This window comes from Mesoplodon bidens (assembly GCF_964165515.1).
Source record: "Mesoplodon bidens genome assembly, chromosome: 1".
NCBI lineage: Eukaryota > Metazoa > Chordata > Mammalia > Artiodactyla > Ziphiidae > Mesoplodon > Mesoplodon bidens.
The window spans coordinates 179,323,496-179,344,339 of record NC_138176.1 but is presented as its reverse complement, the minus strand read 5'-3'; the positions used below and the strand labels follow the sequence as shown (position 1 = coordinate 179,344,339).

The window sequence follows — 20,844 nt, the reverse complement described above, 5'->3', positions numbered from 1 at the left end:
ATGATATATTGTGTAAGCCTTTTCCAAATAATGCTTTCACTGTACCTCTTCTACACTTAAGCTACAAAATAAATAGCTTTGCTACTATCTTACATATTCTCTTTTAAATCACTTTTGCCTGACTTCTGGCATAAACAAGGTAGAAACTGGTTTATATTATTTTGACTTGATGAGGAGACATAGCTCTAAAGATTTTGGGGTGATGGTTTCCAATATCTAGACTGTAGAAAAAGGTGTTGTGAGGAGGATTTTGGGTAGGGGGGGTGGGAGTAATGATTCATCTTTCCCTTGAGAATCAACTTGTTCAAAACCATCAATCCTAAATCTGTTCAAGTAAGGGTGTCCCTACTTGAATCAGGCAAATAAACCAAAAAGAAAAAAACACACAAAAAAACCCTATCAAAAAAACATTTTCTTAGCAATCCTATTAAGAAGAAAACAAATTTTACTCGTGCTAAAATTTTAGGACTCTTTCCAGATTGCAATGTTGTATGTTCAGATAGTTATTCAGCACCTACTATGTATTCCACACCATTATTTAGCCAAGAAATTTAACTCAGGAGCTTAGCAATATTTCACCTGTAAACACATGACATGTTGCCTAGAAATCTCCATTTAGAAAGCCAATAAAGACATCCAACTGCCGTGTTTGGCATGGATTCCTGCCTAGGCACAGGATGACCTCAGAGCCCTTCAACAACACAGGGTTACACAAAGTAAGAGCCGTGGAATCAATGATGTGTGGGAAATAAATTATGGTTGAGGAAGCTCATTACCACTGTAGTTGAATATGAATATTGTTATCAAGTGCACAAGGTTCCCCCACTTCTCTATTTGAGGCAAGTTATTTTACATTTCTGAGCTTCAGGTTTTTCAACTGTTGTTGCAGATAATGATATAGAAACATTAGAAACATCACAGGAAACAATGCCTGGTGTATAACAGGTGCTCAATTAATGGGAGGTATTACTGTTGTTGCTAGTACTACTACAACCATTGATGGAACGATATTTCCTTTGTTCGACACCCTGAAGGGTGCTGGAAAACATGAAAGACAGCAATCTTGGCTTAATTTAATGCAACTTTAATATCAAAATGTGATTTTTAAGAAATCAGGTTCATAAACCTGAAAAAAATCTCCTTTTTGTCCTTTGTATTTATACTGAAACAGGGTTCAAGTAAAATGAGGCATGTTTTATCATTCTTGGAAGACTTTGATTTTCTTCCCCCTTTTTTCTTTTGGGAAGACACAGGAAAGAGTCCACAGTGCTCACATCTCATGTCTCTATTTTGCCTTCCTTCATCCCTCATGTTTTCCTGTCCTTCCCTCTCCTCTCCTCTCTATTTCTCTTTCATAGAGACCAGGGCAGGGAGTAGGATCTACACCTACCCTCCTGTCTGCTCTCACAGCAAGCTGAGTCTGGGAAAAGCAAGACTTCACAAGGGCAGCTCTATCAAGGATCTCAAGCCTTGGAAGAAGATTTACTCGAGGCTGGCAGCAGAAAATCAGTTAAGGGCTCTTTTCCAGAGAAAGAAAGAAATGGAAAAGAGAATATTCATATGTGGTAAGATACGACAATGAGAATCATTCCATTCCTTTACTCCATCACAGACCCTGGTTATGTAAAACAGACTGGCAATTAGTAAAATTTTAAAATATGTTTATTTCATGGTAACGTCCTGCTATACATATATTATTTATTGATAGCTAAGAACTGTCCTTGCTCAGACATACTAATCAATCTTTATACTCTAAGTTAAAAATATTATAAAGCCCATGAGTGGCACCTCCTTATGTATTATTTGGATTCTGTAAAGTTGATAATGAAAGTAGTGCTATTTTAAAAACAAAACTCCAAGCACGTTTTCATATATGGAGTGGTGGGGGAGAAAAATTAAAAGACACAGAAAATGAGAAAATACAAAATAATGGTGGGGAATTGACGCTCTGTCTTCAGTTTTAAATCTGAAAGGCACTAAATTTTCCCCTTAAAATATTTCTGAATGATAGCTATTCCTTACAATGACATCTCACGTTATGATTATTAAATACTTCTCACAAAGATATCTCATTTACTCCTGGTTATATACATAGAATAAGACATTAGTACCCTTACTTTACAGATATAGAAACTGAGGCTCAAGGAGATAATGTAAATTGCTTAAACTCATACTGCTACTAAGTATTACTCCCAGATTAGAATGAAGCTTTGGAAAAGATGGTGCCATGTCTTCAAGGAGAAGATTGTAAAGTAGGCCTTCAATATCAAAAACTAAATACTCACTTGTGTTATATCTCTTAAGCCTGACTCTTCATTGCCATAAACAGCAGACTAGACTAGCAAATACTGCAAGGGCATGACCCTTGGAGAAAAAATGTGTTATTGTTTATTTAAAGATCTGAACATTAAAAATCTTGGAAGATCAGTCACCTGTCTGGGGAAAGGAAAAAAAAATAAGAATGGTATTTGATAGATGATTTAGAAATACCAGTTATTAAGGAATACTTTTATTCAGACATTTTTCTAGAAACTTTCCATGGACTGGTTCATTTAATCTAAGACTGAGAAGAGCTTGGTCATTCACTGAATTCTAGCCAGGACATTCATCTGTGCTGTGCAAATGAACGGAGAATTAGAGTTTGGAACAAAACAGATGTATGTGTGCTGCTGGTTTTTGGAAAGAGCTGGTTATACACAGAAAGGCACCTGGGAAGATGACTCTCCTCTGAAGGTGATGTGAGCCTGTCAGCTGACCTATCTCAGAACTGGAGAAGCACAGTGACCTGCTTCTGGAACAGAATCTTTGAGGGAAGTTAGGGAAATATCTGCCTTACCCACTGATTCAGGGAGCAGGTCTGAATTCAAGGGTATGGGGGGAAAGGGATACTGCAAAGTAGAATAACCAGCCAGAAACAATTGGGGCAAGCTGGAATCCAAAACCCAGACAAAAGTTAAGAATGTCTAAAGTGACTGAGAAAGCTGCCAAACCTAGCGATGGTCCCAGCCAGATCCACCACATGCCAGTATCTAGGCAGCTTGATCTAATACCCAAACCAAATAGCTGGAATATGCCTAACCTCCAATCGGGTGCAAAGCAGCAAGAGCCTAGCTAATCCTACTTACATTTCAGTGGGACCTAGAATTACTACTAATGGAAAAAAAATGATTTATTTTTATTGTTTGTTCTATGTTGCTAACCACTATCTATGTTATTATAGGTAACAGCAATAGACTACACTTTTTAAAATACCTAAAGGTGTTGTGTGCTAATGTCAGAAACAGCAGTGTGGGAAAGAGGAAGCAGCATCCTGCCTGGCAGATAACACTGAAAAGAGGAATCCGGGGAGAAAGTAAAGGGTGGGCAGTAAATGGTGGTAGCAAGTGGATTGCACTTCTCATACCTGATAGACACACAGAAAGTGGTGAATTCAGATAAAATCTGGAGGTTCAATCAGGAGCAGGACCTGAGTCCCCATAACTACAAAAGAGGCCAAAGTGCACCAGGAGAAAGCCTGGAGGAAGCAGCATGAGGCCCAGGAGCCAGCTGCCCTGGCTTGGAGCTGCCACCTTTTCCAAATCCTCATCCACCTCTGCAGCGGCTTTAAGTCTTCGATTCTCAGTGTGGTTTAGGGTTTCCCTGATAGCCAGCAAAGAGGGAAATCAATGATGGGGACAGACTATTCTGTAAGAGGGCTGTGATGAGAAAGGGCTTCTTCCTCTCCCATTGCTAATGAAATGGTATTGGTATCATTTATCAAAGGGCAGAGAAAATAAATCAGCACTATACCCATGAGATTCTTCCAAAATAGTAAGTTACAGAGCAAATAGCATTCCAGAAAATACTCTTACTCAATATGAGATTTTTCTTCCTTAATTGTGCCTAAACTTATTACATATAATTTAGTATTATTTGTTGAGTGATTACTATGTAGTTACCATTCTAAACATTTTACATTTATTATCTCATTTAATTTTCATTATCTCTGTTTTACAAACATAGAAACTGGGTACTAAATTACCTTTCCAGTTTTTTGCTGAAAAAACTAATGAATATTGGGATCATAAAATTGGACTGGGCAAAATGAAATTCATAGTCTAGATGCAGTTGGATAACCAAAGTCACTTCTCAGTAAAGGGCATCTGTACTCCCAGACCACGGAAGGAAAGGATTTTTATGATAGTCTAGGGGGAAAAAATGAAGCCAGGAAAAGACCAGGGACAAATTCATAATGGCTTTACCCAAATTTCCATAAAGGGAGTGAAAGCCGAATACTCGAATTAAGGTTCTTGGTCCTTAGGTTGGGTATTACTCATCTTTTGTAAGATTAGACAATGCATATCAAAAGTATCCATTTAAATGGTAAATGATACTTTTAAAAATCAGATAATCCTATAAAACATGACTTTTTAAAACAGAGTTATCAGGTAACCTTGTCAATTTATTGACTGAATACCGATTAGGTATAAACTTTACTTTCACTTTCTAATAAAACATAAACTAAATACATCTTATTTGGTTTTTAAATACTACCAAGGAATGTTCCTAGGCTTCAATGTTATTCTGTCACAGTAAACTAAAATAATACAGAACTATTCTCTAAGTATCTCTGACCAGATTATTAAGTAGAACCATATGAAACTGCCGAATGTCAACTTTATTTTACCCACAAAAATGGCAATTTCATACGGTTCAACCTAAAATAACAGTGAGAAAGAAAAAGAGAATAGGTAAACGAAAGTCTAACACCAGAGGAAATGAAAACGTCATTAATTTCTTCATGCAACACTAACTCCATAGAAATGCCTCAATTAATATATTGAGAAAATATAGCACTTGCCTAAAATTTAGTGCCTGGCAGACATGCCCACAAGAATTCACAGATGTCTTGGATAAGTGGCAATTTCACAATAATTAACGTCTTGGAAGCTAGCCTGATTCTTCCCTGATTTAATAAAAATAAAAATGTTTTTTCATTTCTTTTCAAAATCATTAAATCATCTGGAATCCAAAGCCACATCAAGACCCGAAAAACTAGAGTTAACCTTTGGCAACGGCTAGACAGTGGTGGGTTGTAGTGCGTGGGCTGGTAAATGTTTGAAAACCAGCTCTCTGGTGGAAAAATGTGTGTGCGTGTGTGTGTGTGTGTGTGTGTGTAGTAAATTTTACTGCTATAAAGATGTGCAGCACACGTACAAATAATAAATACACAATGCTCCACTGTAAATTGCCTACAGCCAGTTGATTCTCACAGAAAGCTTTTGTTGATTTTTACCGAACTCTTCTATCGGTAGCCAACTTATGGTTTCAGCTGGCAAACAAGCATAGGTCCAACATCCATGTTGAACATCCATTATCATATATGTTAATGAGTAAGACAAAAGTGAAACAATGAAGATATATGTAAGTATGAGTGTACTGACTTCACTCAATCATCAATGATGTGGGTGACTCCTTCACTAAATTGGATAATATCTTTTGAATACTGAAAGAATATTTCCTCAATTCTTTGTGTTATTCACATTTTAACAGCTGTTATGGACTGAATGTTTGTATTCTCCCAAAATTCATATATTGAAATCATAACTCCCAATGTAATGGTATTAGGAGGTGGGGCTTCGGGTGCAGAGTCTTCATGAATGGAATTAGCACCTTTTAAGAAGAAACAGGAGAAAGATGATCGAGCTCTCTCTACCACGTGGAGATGGAATGAGAAGGTGACCATCTACAAACCAAGAAGAGGACCCTCAACAAGAACCACATTTGCTGCATCTTGATCTTGGACTTCCCAGCCTTTAGAACTATGAGAAATAAATGCTTGTGTTTAAGCATTTATACCAGTCTATGGTAACATGCTATAGGAGCCCAAGCTAAGATAATGGCTATAGACACTACCTACTTTTAAATTTAATCTGCATTATTAGCATTTTCTCTAACCCTTTTTTAAGTCTAGAAACAATTGACAAAACCATATATCAAGTCCTGATTTGTAGCATTTGCTGATTTCTATGGTGTAATACTACCATCGTGACTGAGTCCAAGCTTCCAATATGAAGTCCCTGAATACAGAGATGGGAAGAAGTGTTCTTCTCGCTATTTTGTAGCATTTTGACTACACAGACACAATAGATGTAAATAACCTGAAGACCATAGCCTATAGTAAAATGCAGTAAAATAAGTAGGAGATAATGAATTTTGAGTATTTATTACCATTGTTTTTAATAATATTATCTAAATGTATATGTTTATGTAATTTAATTTTTAATAGTAGCTGTGTTTTACAACCAGCCCTCAAAATTCCCGATAGCAATTGGCTCTTGTGAGTATGTAAGAGGTAGCACACTACTGGGGAATGAAAAAATTTCCAATTCTACAGTATGTCCATAGATTTCAGCTATTAATTGCATTGTTGCTATCATAACTAAGGCTGGCATCATCCTGAGTCTATTTTCTAAGGCTGTGATAGAAAACCAAGGTGACTTCAGTTTATCTAGGTTTTTACATGGGGATATTAGAATCTAGCTTCAACTACAATAGATACATGATTCTGATTTACTAAAGTAGTAGCAAAAGTTCTATAATTTTTTATTTTAGAATTTTATTTTAAGAACATTTCTAACTGTATTAAACTTTCAAGTTAAGAAAAAGTGCCTCTAGAAAACCAAAAATTTCCCATCTGATACTTTATAATAATGTACCTTGGAGGCACATGAAACTCATTACCATAGAATCTCTCAAAGCCAAATCTTGCCTCTGGATATTTAAAAGGAGTTAGGAAACACAAATGCCAATAACATTTTTTAAAAGGCCTAATCATATTCCATGCTGTAGGGTGTAAGCTGATCAGCTGAAGAGTCAGAAAGACCAAGAACTGCCTGCCCTTCCTACTTGCTTTCTGCCCAGCATCTATGGCATTTCACATGTGAGAAGGTGAGTGACAAATGCAATTTCAACTTTCCTCTGAAGTACAAAGATCTACTGATAGGATAAAAGATTGAATGACCGAGCAATATCAACTCATTAGTTGTATTCCATGTCCAAATGCTTTCCCCTAAAGCACAAGATTCTGGCCTCCAAGACCCATCTGTTCCTAATTTCTCCTCTACCTATACTTCCATGAAAATGAAGCTCACCCTCACACCACACTGGTAGAAGGCACCCTTGCTCTACAATATTCATTCCTCTTCTCATTGCAAATACAGCAACATTTGAAAACAATGCACTTTCTTGCTTCTTTATACTACCACCAACTTCGTGATAAAAAAAGTAAGTCTCCAAATCATAAAATATCATTTTATGTGAGAAAGACAATAATAAAGATATTAAAAAACAGACTTGTACTTTAAATGCCATAATTTTTTAAATGTGAGTTGTTTTTAAAATTATTATTTGTGACATCAGTTTTAACAAACTGTTTATCACATAACATTTCCAGCCATTAAACTCTTCAAAATGCTATTTAAAAAATAAATAAAACAAGAGATACACAAAAATCAAAACACTTCCAGTCAGCCTCAATATTCCAGGTAATGGTAGAATCATCAAATTGTCACAGGAATGTTCTAGATTAGATTCTTCCTTTTCTGAATGATTTTTATAAAGAACATTTTAATTTTAATTATTTATTTATAACCTGTTGTGCTTCAAAAAAAAAACCCTTATAGCAGCAATTAAATCAATATAAAAGTCACTCAATAAAATTGAACTTTTCATTTGGTTCTGCTTAAGGACTAGACACTCATTAAAAAAACTACATAGGGGCCTCCCTGGTGGCGCAGCGGTTGAGAGTCCGCCTGCCGATGCAGGGGATACGGGTTCGTGCCACGGTCTGGGAGGATCCCATATGCCGCGGAGCGGCTGGGCCCGTGAGCCATGGCCGCTGGGCCTGCGCATCCGGAGCCTGTGCTCCGCAACGGGAGAGGCCACAACAGTGAGAGGCCCGCATACCGCAAAAAGAAAAAAAAAAAAAAAAAAAACTACATAGAATGGTTCCAAAATATAGCCAAGTTTGCTAACAGTAAGCTCTCTCCCAGCCAACCATTAATTTTAATATTAAGTCAGAAAATCTGATTTCCAGAAATGGAGTGGCTGAGTTAGAATTCAGTTTATACACTTCACTTAGTCCACCTTTTCCGTGACAACATGTTTTATGTTATTCTGAAAGTGCAGCTGAGAACAATGAATTAGAAGCTCCCTTATCTACTCATTTCTCTTAATACTAAAATGACTGGGGGTGGGATGGGAGAGACCTAATTTTACCAGCCCAATGCTTAGCAACTCTTTCCCCACAACTTCATTTTCCATACCTCATGGATATTAACTTCTCCCTTAGACTGCACCAAATCATGAAATTTATTCAAAACAAAGAAAATGATACAGAGGATAGACACTTTGCAAGAAACCCTGGTAAATACAAGAGAGTATAAATAAAACACAGTGCCTTTCCTACTGCTATATAATGGGATTAATATCCTACCTTGAATAATTATTCTCACATCTAACTATCAGTATCATATAACAAAAGAGTAGATTGGTCTTTTAAGCAGTAAAAGTAATACTGAACCTTACTTTTATGAATGATCATTTACAGGCTGGACACCAACTCATGTACCAAGCAAACACTTCATGATATGCAATGCCAGAGTATCATATCTTAGTCTATCCTCCTAATTCTGACAAGCCACCATGTCAAAAGCACATTCCTTGATGTACTCAATAATCTACAAGTTTGCTGACTCATTGGAAACATTCAGTTGTTTTATCATGGTGTTATCATAGCATTGTTACCAAACCCTCTCAGTCAATCAGAATAGATGTGTGTGGAACAAGCAAGGCATCTTGGCATCTGCAGCCTACAGTAACTGCTGACATCTTTCCAACAGGACTGCAAACCTGCCCAACTGGATAAAAAGTGTCATTATGAAATGGCTGTGGCATATGAATTTGAGAAAAGAAGAAATAAGAAGAGGGATTTAAAAGAAAATAATAAAGGTGACAAGAGGTGGAATAAAGGTGAGTGAGGCAGGTAAGAGAGAGCAGCAGCCAGGCGGCCCCTGCATTACCATTATCAGGGTTGGTAAACATCCTACTTGCACTGGAGACTGTCTTCCCAATGTCAGCCAGGGATCGAAGGTTGGATTTCTTGGTTTGATGTCGGTGCTTCCGGAGCAAAGTATAGGTCACCTTATCCTTAAGGTCAGGTTTCAATAGGCCTGTCTCAATCTGATGGTCAACAATCATCTCTGATACAAAAACAAAGCAAAACAAAAGCAAAAAACAAAACTCAGTCACAAGACCACAAAGTTCATGTTTTACTGTAATTTTATGGATGTCATCCTCAAATTTAATATCAATATATTTATCTTCCAAGTTTCTAACTTTCCTCTGTCTGTGAAGGTAAAGATACAGGGTACAGTGCTATTGGCATTAAAGACAGAGTTATAAATATTCTGGTATTAATTACATGTTTAGAGTGGAAGAACTGTCTTGTAAATTTTTTTCAATCCCAGTTAGTAGTGAATTCACATTAATCACATTCTTCTCTTAGTAACACAATAAATAATTTATATTTTCCAATTGTTTTGTTTAAAAGTAAGATTATAAAATTTCATGTTCTCTTGTCATAGTAACTGTGCCAGAAATATAAATGATATGAAAAAATCTGGAAGATAATATGCAAAATTTAACATCACGACATTACTGATTTTTAAATCTGTTTTCCCAAATTCTTCTGTAATGTTATATTTTCTTTATAATAGGACAAAGTAAAGAAAAATAATACCATATCAGGTTATTTGAACACCAATGAATCCAGTGAAAGAAAGATTAAAGTATAAAATTATGCCTCAGTCTTTTCTAAGCAGGGAGGTTTATTCTTCTTGTTTAGATCCAACTAAAGCCTTTCCAATATATTCTATTAGTCATTTTAAAGTATAACCTGATCAGAATTTTCTAGAAATTTTAATATATTAGTCGTACTAAAAAAAAATCACTAAAATTTCTATTAGCTCTAAGTCACTTTCTTACACTATTTACAAAAATAAACTCAAAATAGGTTAAAGATGTAAATGAAAGACCTGAAACCGTAAAACTCATGGCAAAAGCATAGGCAGTACATTCTTTTGACATGTCTTAGCAATATTTTTCTAGCCCTGTCTCCTCAGGCAAAGGCAACAAAAGCAAAAATAAACAAATGGAACTACATCAAACTAAAAAGGTTTTGCACACCAAAGGAAACTATCAACAAAACAAAAAGACAACCTATTGAATGGGAAAAGATATTTGAAAATGATACATCCAATAAGGGGTTAACATCTAAAATACATAAAGAACTCACACATCTCAATATCAAAAAAACAAACAATCCAATTTTTAAGTGGGCAGAGGATCTGAATAGACATTTTTCTAAAGAAGACATACTAATGGCCAACAGACACACGAAAAGATGTTCAACATTACTAATCATCGGGGAAATGCAAATCAAAACCACAATGAGATATCACTTCACACCTGTCAGAATGGCTGTTATCAAAATGACAACAAATATCAAGTGTTGGTGAGGATGTGGAGAAAAGGGAAACCTCCTACACTGTGGGGAATGTCAATTGGTACAGCCACTGTGGAAAATAGTGGAGTTTCCTCAAAAGATTAAAAATAGGACCACCACACAATCCAGCAATTCCATTTCTAGGTGTTTAGCCAAAGAAAACAAAAACACTAATTCAAAAAGATAATATGCACCCCTATATTCATTGCAGCATTATTTACAATAGCCAAGATATGGAAGCAACCTAAATTCCCACTGATAGATGAATGGATAAAGAAGATGTGATATATACATATGTGTGTGTGTGTGTGTGTGTGTGTATAATGGAGTATTACTCAGCCATAAAAAAGAATAAAATCTTACCTTTTGTAACAACATGGATGGATCTAGGGGGTATTACACTAAGTGAAATAAGTCAGAGAGAGAAAGACAAATACCAAATGATTTCACTTATGTGTGGAATCTACAAAACAAAATGAAGAAACAAACAAAACTGAAACAGACCCAAAGATACAGAGAACAAACAAGTGGTTGCCAGAGGGGAGGAGGTGAGGGGGGTGGGTGAAATGGATGAAGGGGATTAAGGGGCATAAACTTCCAGTTATAAAATAAATAAGTCATGGGATGTAATGCACAGCATAGGGAATATCATCAATAATATTGTAATAACTTTGTATGGTGACATAATTACTAGACATCATGGTGATCAATTCATAATGTATAATAATGCCAATTCACTATGTTATACACCTGAAAACAATATAATATTGTATATGTCAACTATACTTCAATAAAAAATAATAAAATAAAGTAGTCTTAGAAAAATCTTTCCCAAAAAATTTCTATGAGCTCTTTTTTTCAGAATGGTTCTAAGTAGAAAGGATGACTGTGCTTCATAGGAATTGCTCCATGAGTGGGTCTGCTGAAGGATATGTTTTACTCTAACAGAAAACAAGAAGTCCTCTTTCTCACAAATCAGCATGTCAGCAGTATGGCATAAGAGTCTCCTCTAACGTCACATCACAGGTTGACATATCCACTGTCCAGAATGGAGCACAGGACAAAATATCACAGAATCTGTGCAAGACGCAATGGCAGGGGACTTCCCTGGTGGCACAGTGGTTAAGAATCCACCTGCCAATGCAGGGGACACGGGTTCCAGCCCTGGTCCAGGAAGATCCCACATGCCACGGAGCAACTAAGCCCGTGTGCCACAACTACTGAGCCCGTGTGCTGCAACTAGAGAAAGCCAGGGTGCAGCAATGAAGACCCAACGCAGCCAAAACTAACTAACTAACTAATAATAATAATGAAAAAGATGCCATGGCAGGACAACACCTCACTGTCTGAAGATAGAGCTTTGTCCCTGGCAGAGAACTAGAACAATAGCTCCGAAGCCCACCTGTTCAGGTGCGTGGCTGCATCAACACAGGTCAATATTTTCCTCTTGTGCAAACTCCTCCACATACAAAAGTGGAGAAGAGAACAAAAGCTCTTCTTTTGCAAAAGTCTGAAAGAAAACTGATGGATACTGATAGGATAACAGCATCTCCCAAACATTCCCATCTCTTTGTAAAGTGAAGTTACAGATGTTCAAGGGGCTTTGCTTGGGCATGACTGAACCTCTCATTAGCCCATCTTTTTAACAAACAGTCATGGAACTGGTCTCACAGCCAGAAGCTGACGATTCACACAGTGTACAATCAACTACCTGGGAGTCAAGTAGAGGCTGAATCCAGGATTTTCCATCACATGCCTTACACAGATGCTATACACATAACACTGGACCACTTGGTAGAGAGCCTGGGCAAAGCAGGAAGAGTTTCTCCCATAGGAATGTTTTGGTTTGAGAGTGGCCTTTAGCTCTGAGTATTTTTAACTACACAAACCTTACTCAGTAAAACTCTCAGAACGGATCCTGTAATTATACTTAACCCTCTGTTCCACTGTAAAATAATTAAGTGCTACTGAATACAACCCGTCTATTTTCCCTTTAAGTCTTAATCAAAGTGGAAAATCCATTTTACAGAAGAACCATAAAAATAAATAGTCCTGGCATATCTGCTGCAAGTGTTATCAAACTCCTACTCTAATTCCAGGGTTGTGGATTAAAGTGTTTCTTATCTACCCTTCCGGGCAGGGCCTCCCTCTATTCTTGACCTCCCCTGTAATCTCAAACCAATGCATATATATGCACAGCCGGCCCTCTGTTACTAATGTCTGGAAATCACCAATTAGAACAGGTTACAACATCTGTGTGACTTATGCCCTTCATTGGGTTTCCATAAAAATGGCCCACAGGGATCTCTTTAAGCATAAACTACAAAACCCTTCAAGGAAAGTGGAGGCAGTAACATTTCATAGCTACACTAAAATTAAGCCTTCAGTGTTCAAAATCCCACAGACGTTACCCAATTGGGAGAGAAAGTGCCAGCTCAAGATGATCGCAGAGCTGAAAGGAAGCTCAGGAAGCATCAGGTTCAAACTCTTGTTATACAGATGAGAAAAGAGCACGAGAGGAGAGATGCTCACAGATACAGCTTAATTAAAGGCAACCCCCCCACCACCAATTAAACCAGGTTTTCTGATTCACAGTTTAGATCTTTTTCCGTATTACATGATATTTTTCTTTCTTTAAGAAGGAAACTCTAGACCAAAAAAAAAAAAAAAAAAAAAAAAACTTGAAGAGAAGATGGTCATGCAACCCCCGAAAAAAGGTCAAAGGTAACATTTTTTTAAAAACATCTTTATTGAAGTATAATTGCTTTACAATGGCGTGTTAGTTTCTGCTTTATAACAAAGTGAATCAGCTATACATAAACATATATCCCCATTATCTCCTCCCTCTTGTGTCTGCCTCCCACCCTCCCTATCCCACCCCTCTAGGTGGTCACAGAGCACTGAGCTGATCTCCCTGTGCTATGCGGCTGCTTCCCACTAGCTATCTATTTTATGTTTGGTAGTGTATATAAGTCCATTCTTAAAAGAAACACAAAAGGCCCAAGAAATATTCAACTTCAAGACTAACAGACAATTTAAACAAATTTATACAAATTTCACCAATTTTATGTTAACCTATCAAAGTGGCAACATTTAAAAGACCAGTCTCCAGTGACGTGAATGTTGTATGCAATAGACAAGGCCATATACTGATGATGACAGTAACAAACGGGACAAACTTTCTTGAAGGTCACTTGGCCAATACAAAACAAAGCCCTTTAAAATGTTCAAACCCTTTGAATATTTCACCATAAGAAACCTATAATCAGGAAATAAGCAATTTCACAAAAGTATAACAAAAATGTTCATTTCTTTTCTTTACGATAAAAACTTGAAGGTAACTTAAATGCCCAACTATAGATTATTAACTATTTTGCAGCCATTAAAATGACGTTTATACTTATATTTAATAACATGGAAATATTCATATTATGTTTTAAGTTAGAAAGGGCAGATTAGAGGGTTATAGTATGATCCCAGTTTGTAAAATAAATTTCATGTGTGTAAACAGAGATGTACCGAAAAACTGCTGGGAGGATAGCTCTGAAAGATGAGATTAGTGGTATTTTGACTTTTGCGCGTTATATTTTTCTGCATTACTAGAAATGAACATGTTTTAGTTTTGAGATAAAAAATAAATATATTACCATTTTGAAAATATAAAAGGTGTTAAAAGCAAGAAACAACATGACTAATGTATCTGCCAACATGCACAGCCCAGGAATGCCTTTAAATATAAAAATGAGAGCTCCAAAAATAGAGCTACATTTTCCTAATCCATTTCCCATCATAATAAAATACCTGAAATGGCTTATAATTGTTTTTTAACTAAGGAGGGGAGAGAAATTCTCATGTACTTGGCTTCATATGTGAATGATACTTTAAAATGTAAAATTTTAAGATGACAGCAATAATAAAGTTATTAAAATAACCTATAAAAATGATGTTTTATCCTTTAAATAACACAAATTTTCTATTAGGGTTCAGAAGGGGATCTTCATGAAGAAAACTAGGAGAGGTCCTGAGGAGAATCAGAATGAGGCTGAATTTTTACACAAGGGTGAGAAGTGACACCCGCTTAGGCAGTGGCCCACTGCTCACGGGCCCCCATGTGGCAGTGACTTTGCACCTGCAAAGGGAGGGTGCCCCTCGGAGGCCACTGAGAAGGAGCAGCAAGTGGACTGCCAAAAAGGAAAGAAATCGTGCTATTGTTTGTTGGATATAATCACACTCATCATGATTTCTTTTTCTTCTTGTTTGTCGAAATAAAAGTAGGGTGAAGGGGAAATGCATCTTAAGACTTAGCTGCATGTAATTCTCAAGTCTGAATAATACCACCATTCAGGAAACAACAAATCCACTGCATCCTCTGCTAGAAAAAGATTTTTTAATAATCAAGTAATGACAGTAACTCAAGTTACCATGCCATTTTATCACTTGAAATCAGAGCAGTTTTTTTTTCTTTCATGTTTTTTAACCTGCTGTAAGGATTTGACTCTTTCAGAGGATTTTTAAGTATTTCTTTTCAGCCACTTACACTCTCTCAAACATGCTCTTCTCCCCACTCCTCCAAATCTAGTCCATTTTTAAAAAAATTTCTTTGTTTTGCTTGTGATGTGTGTTATTTGCCTCTGAATTGTTTCTCTGTGTTATCAGCTCCAGAATGACAGCACTGGCTCTCTGCCTGCTTGCCTCAGGGATGGTAGAGCAAACATAGTACTGAGTGATGACACCTCAAAGTGACCTAGTGGTGTCCAATTTTAAAATTTAATGACATTATTAAAGCAAACGTGTGGAGGTTACAGAAAAAAAGCCACAGCTGATAATAAAAAGTAACGGAAAATTAAACTGAGAATGTAAAATGCTTGATGAACCTTTCTTAAATGTAGTAAATACCAGAACCTCTCTCTTTATAGGCTCCAGTGTAATGTGGGACTCTGTCTTCTACTACATGGAAAGGGTCAGTTAGTTACTGAAGACCAGAAACGCCTTAAGATGGCTCTTTCTGGTGCTGAAGACCTTGAAGACAGTTTTACAGAAAAGCCCAAGTATATATTTCAACTTTAACGTTCATCACCCTTCTTGACCAGCCAGCTCCAGGCACAGCAAAGAAGCTGTGAGGTTTTTTTCTAGCTCCATCTACTACACCTTTCAGAAGTTTTCTTCTGCTCGTGAAGTCCCTGAGCATCTCTTGACCTGACTCAGTCTACACTCAGCCCCTGCTAGGTGACATGTAGAAAGATCTGGATAAACTCATTCATACTGGGATAGTCATCAAAGTAAGTACAATTACACCTGAGATCCTCATTCAATTCTAACGACACCCTGAGAGGTCCACCTTCATCCACTTTTTACCGATGAGAAACAGAGACTGCAAATAAGTTAAGCAATGTGTCTCGTCTGCAGTCACACGTGCTAGTAGGGGTAGACTTTAATTAATCGCCCCCCCCACTTTAAATCCACCATTATTTCTACAACACCACTCTGCATCTCATGGAATGAATATATGACCTCTGCCAAAGAGTATGTATATTTTAATAGAAAACAAAACCTGGGTTCAGTGAAATGAATCTCCAAACAGTGGAAGTTCAGGAAGTAGCCATGGTCTACGGTAGGACTTTTTTTTTCAATACAGGAAACTTCCCAATGACCCTTAAACCACAGCACACAGATTGCTATCCATTGCCCAGTCACAAGTTCAATTCCCATTTTGCTTTGCACTTAGGCACTTCTGACTTCTAACTTCAGACATCTTTGCTCTAGATTAGTTCTTAAAACCTGAAAATTGCAAATCTCACTGAGAAACTGGACTGATTTTTGCTAACCATGATACTTTTTTGGATAACAATCTCTCTTGCAGCTTTAACAAATGAAGAAAAGTCAGTGAAACAAATAGCCTGGAAAACCATTCGTTCCCTTTGCTTCTCTCTGTCTTCGTAGAGGGGCTTCATCTTCCCTGCATACAATAATCCAACAGCTCTCCTCATATATCAGATGTCCTTTTTCAGTCTCACCTGCCTTGTCAAATACAAAAAATTCTACATAAAGCAGTATTTCCAAGATTATCTTCTCACTACCTATGCGGACATGGATTTGTAACTTATCCCATTTACAAAGTGGTAGATTTGCAAACCTAATTTCAGGGCCTAGAATAGTGTCTGGCTCATTGTAGAAGGCCACGTATCACTGCTGAATAAATGCATAAACGAATTCATTCTGTCCACCCAGCATCTTCACATTAGTCTTTCTCCCTTCTCCACTTGTACCTTAAGCACTTCAGATGCAAGGAAAGTGTGGAGCTGCTTTGTAAATCTAACTAACAAGCTCTCTGAAGAAGAAACAGATATGTATAGGTCAGCAAGATATATGCCTGATTTGAGAACTGATCTTCTCTTCCAATACAAATACTATAGCCTTCCCATTGTCCAGAAAGACACAGATGCCATAGACAAGCCCTCTGCCTACAGATATTCAAAGAAATTTTGAGATTACACTGGTCATCAGGGCCACGATCCACATCCTCTCCTCACAATCCCAAAGTAGGCCCACTGCAGGCCCCTTAAGAAAGTGCAGTCATCCCTACAGGTCCAGTGGTCACCGAGTTATGGAATTTTCCTAAGAATAATAAGCAGAGACCCTGCACCTCTCCTGAAGGAAAACATGATCTTTAGCACACCAACCTGAAAGATAATAAGGCAGCTTAGGCCAGTCTCTTGCTAGAAAATGAAAACAATAACCTCTCTTTGGAATGTAGCGACGTGTGCTCAAGGTGTTCAACATGGTGAGTTGACATTCACTACACAACACTAATTACAAAGATGCCAAAGCTGCTCTGCACCATGAGGTTCAGTGACTTGTCCGGGGTTGTACAAATGATCCTCGGCACCAACATGACCTGACTCAGTCATTAATCCATAACGTTCTGCTGGCTCCTTGCCCCACCCAATTTGCTCTACCTACAGCTAAAGGAGCTTGACTTCCACCTACAAAATCAGCCCAACTGAGGGACTAGACCTAGACCAGTTTCCTTCTTACAGAATATTCCAACTGTATTTTACAGAGGACAAAACTGAGGCCCAGAGAAGCTCAGCACAATGTCTAAGGTCAATGAGTTCTAGAAATCTAGTGTCCAGACTTCCAGTCCAGTATGACCAAGGATGAAGGGGGAGGGTTCTATTTAAAATATTAATCTTATGCTAATAAGTGGAGGAATGCAAATCTGTACATATAAACATGGTAATTTTTCATATAACATAAAAGTGAAAAGCATAAGAGAGAGGACTGAGAACCCAAACTGGATGGAAATACACCAAAATGTTAACAATGGCTATGTCCAGATGGAAGTATGATGGATGATTTTTAATTTTTTTCTCAATATTTGTCTGTATTTTCCAAATTTTTTGCAATAACCCTTACTAGTTTTATAATATAAAAAAGAGAGAGAATAAATGTTATAGAATATTCAGCTCCGCTTACACTAGAAGTCATCTGCATTGAAAGAGACTCATGGGGAGGTAGGTAGAGCAGAAAAAAATGATAGGAACTTAAGACAACATACTTACCCACCAACTGCGGGAGAGAAGAAGCCTCCCTGTCCAGCATGATGGATCCTTTCTCCATACATGTCCTCAGCTCAAATAAGCTATGAAGGGACAAGGTGGCCACGTGGGGCTTGCTCCATCTCTCCCCACCCTGTTCCACTTTTTCTTCAAACTTAATCCACCTAGAAACATGAAATTAGTGAAGAACCATTAAAAGTGTTCTCATCACCTCTGGAAATAGCAAGACCAACCTCCCAGATCCACCCCCACCAGCACTTCCAAAATGTCTCCTTTTGTGGAGTTTTAAAAGCTTATTCTATCATTAACTGCATTACGTTTATAAATACACCAAACAGACTCACTAGACCACTCCTCCCCCGATGTTAGAGAGAAAGAAAACAAACCAAAAGGAGCCAACGCCTCCTTGGTTTTATATCTGTCTATATGTAACCATGAAATCCTTAAGAATGACTATTGAACCAAATTTTTCAAATAATGTAGGAAAAATATGCATTTCAAATTCTCCATGTGGGTAGAGCCTACAGTGTGTAAAAAAACCACCACTGTGAGAATTCTGTTGTGACTTCACAAGGCACGTTTATATAAGGTAAAATATTAGTATGAACCAATACTGATCTTAAATATTTGAAAACATGGTGTTTGAAGTGGTCAGACAAATAAAATTCCCCTTTCATGCTTAAAGAGTGCCAGCATGTGTTGCTGTATCTTACTTTAATACATCTCTCTCAGCTGACACATGTTCCCCTCTCATTGAGATGCTAATAGCTTTACCCCTCATGTTTGGCTCCACATGTGTTTAAAAATACACAAGCTCAGTGAACAATGCATCTACTCTGATAATAACAGATCTCTCATTAACCTTAGTAATGGAACAAAAAACCCTCTCTTACAGTTTCTTCTTTCTAAGATTTGTAGACATTTTGATAACTTAGCAATATATAGGAATGAAAAAAGTTTAATGGAAATGAGAGCGAAACACACTTGACAGTCTATATCCCACATATTATACATACTGACTCTTCCTACACTGGTAAAGGAAAACAGGAAAGCATCATCATTTTGCTATTCATCATGACCCAAAGAAAAATGCTGCTTTCTATCACTTCAAACCTCTGAAAGATACTGAACAAGATAAAGAGGGGGTTAAAAATTGTTTTCCTACATTCTTCACGCAAAGGTTTAATGATTGAAAAATGTTTTCCTAGAAAAAGCCAAACACTCACCCAGCTCATTAAAGATGAGAACAAAGGGCAGAGATCAGAGGAAGCTCTACATAAGGTATTATTTATAGACCACTCACCACCCCCAGAGGAAGAAAAGAACACATTAGTAGAACCATGAGTGAAAATAGATCAACAGATCAGCCACAGTGTCAAAGAAAATTCAGAATTTTAATCAAGCCCAACACTCATGTGATTCATAAGTATATGAGCCATATCTCAAAACTCCCTCTTCCCTCTCCCGGCCAGGGAACTTCCACGCTTCAATGGCAACCTTAGCCCCAGCTTCACCCTCCACTTTAAGACCCTCCTCCTTTCCCCGTATCCCCAAAAATGTAGGGAGTAGAGATTTTTACATGTTTTCCTCACATTAAAAAGCCAACACCAAAGAAGTTCTAAAACTTCAGAACTGGACATTGTTTATTCTACAAAAGTGGTTGTGAAACATTCTGAGAGAAAGACCTTTAATATTCTTGTGTGTGTGTGTGTGTGTGTGTGTTAATTAGTAGTTCTTCACCTTGGTTGGTATTAGAACCACAGAAATAGAAGGAAGTGAGAGAAAAATGACAACTTTATATTACATTCTTACAGAATTCTATGGATTTGCCAAAACAATAAGAGGTAATTGGGTTATTTTGAGAGTAATCATTTTATGGAGTATATTACATTGGCTAACTTTAGGCATATTATCTTTTCAGGCTTACTCACAGAACCTCTAACCATATTGACTGGGAGCTAGTATATGAATCATATTTACATCTGATGTTACAGTTTTTTGCTCAAGATGAGACTCTAGAAGATTCCATAGTTTATGAAACATAGTCAGGGTTACATATAATTATGTTATCGATAAAGAGTATAGTGACCTTGTTTTTTTTTTTTTTTTTTTTTTTTTTGCGGCACGCGGGCCTCCCACTGCTGTGGCCTCTCCCGTTGCGGAGCACAGGCTCCAGACGCGCAGGCTCAGCGGCCATGGCTCACGGGCCCAGCCGCTCCGCGGCACGTGGGATCCTCCCGGACCGGGGCACGAACCCGCGTCCCCTGCATTGGCAGGCGGACTCTCAACCACTTGCGCCACCAGGGAAGCCCAGTGACCTTGTTTTTATTCCTAAGAATATTCTTATTAGCTGAGGGACAGAATCTTTAGTCACAGAATTTAAGTCTAAGATGAATGACAAGGGCCAGCTAGAAACTCAGTAAATGGGAGTTTACTCAGTAAATGGGAGTTTACAGCCTTCACTTCCCTCTTAACTTTCCTAAATGATAACCAGTTGCCCTTCTATCAGTCACCATAAATCTGTACGGCCAAATCCATTTTGTAAAAGAAAACCAAGCCTCACTAACATACGGTATGTGACAGCAGCTCTTTTCTGCTATCATCTTCAACTGTCCAAACAATATAAGTTTAATGAAATGTTCTTTAAGAAAAAAAGGAACAAAACCATTACATTCTTCCGTGACCAATCTCCTCTCCACAGTTTGTCTTAAATATGACTTTGAACAAGTTTTAAAAGTA

At 37.5% G+C, this 20,844-nt stretch overlaps 1 protein-coding gene across 1 annotated transcript in view; it reads right to left on the bottom strand.

The window, feature by feature from the left end:
• SLC4A4 (solute carrier family 4 member 4) overlaps positions 1 to 20,844 on the bottom strand; it is a 349,538-nt gene that overhangs the window by 186,029 nt on the left and 142,665 nt on the right. The window contains exons 5-6 of the mRNA XM_081248819.1: positions 18,109 to 18,269; positions 9,090 to 9,242 (exon numbers count right to left, since the gene is read on the bottom strand). Of these exons, the coding sequence (XP_081104945.1) occupies positions 9,090 to 9,242; positions 18,109 to 18,269 (314 nt within the window). The remainder of the gene's footprint in view (positions 1 to 9,089; positions 9,243 to 18,108; positions 18,270 to 20,844) is intronic.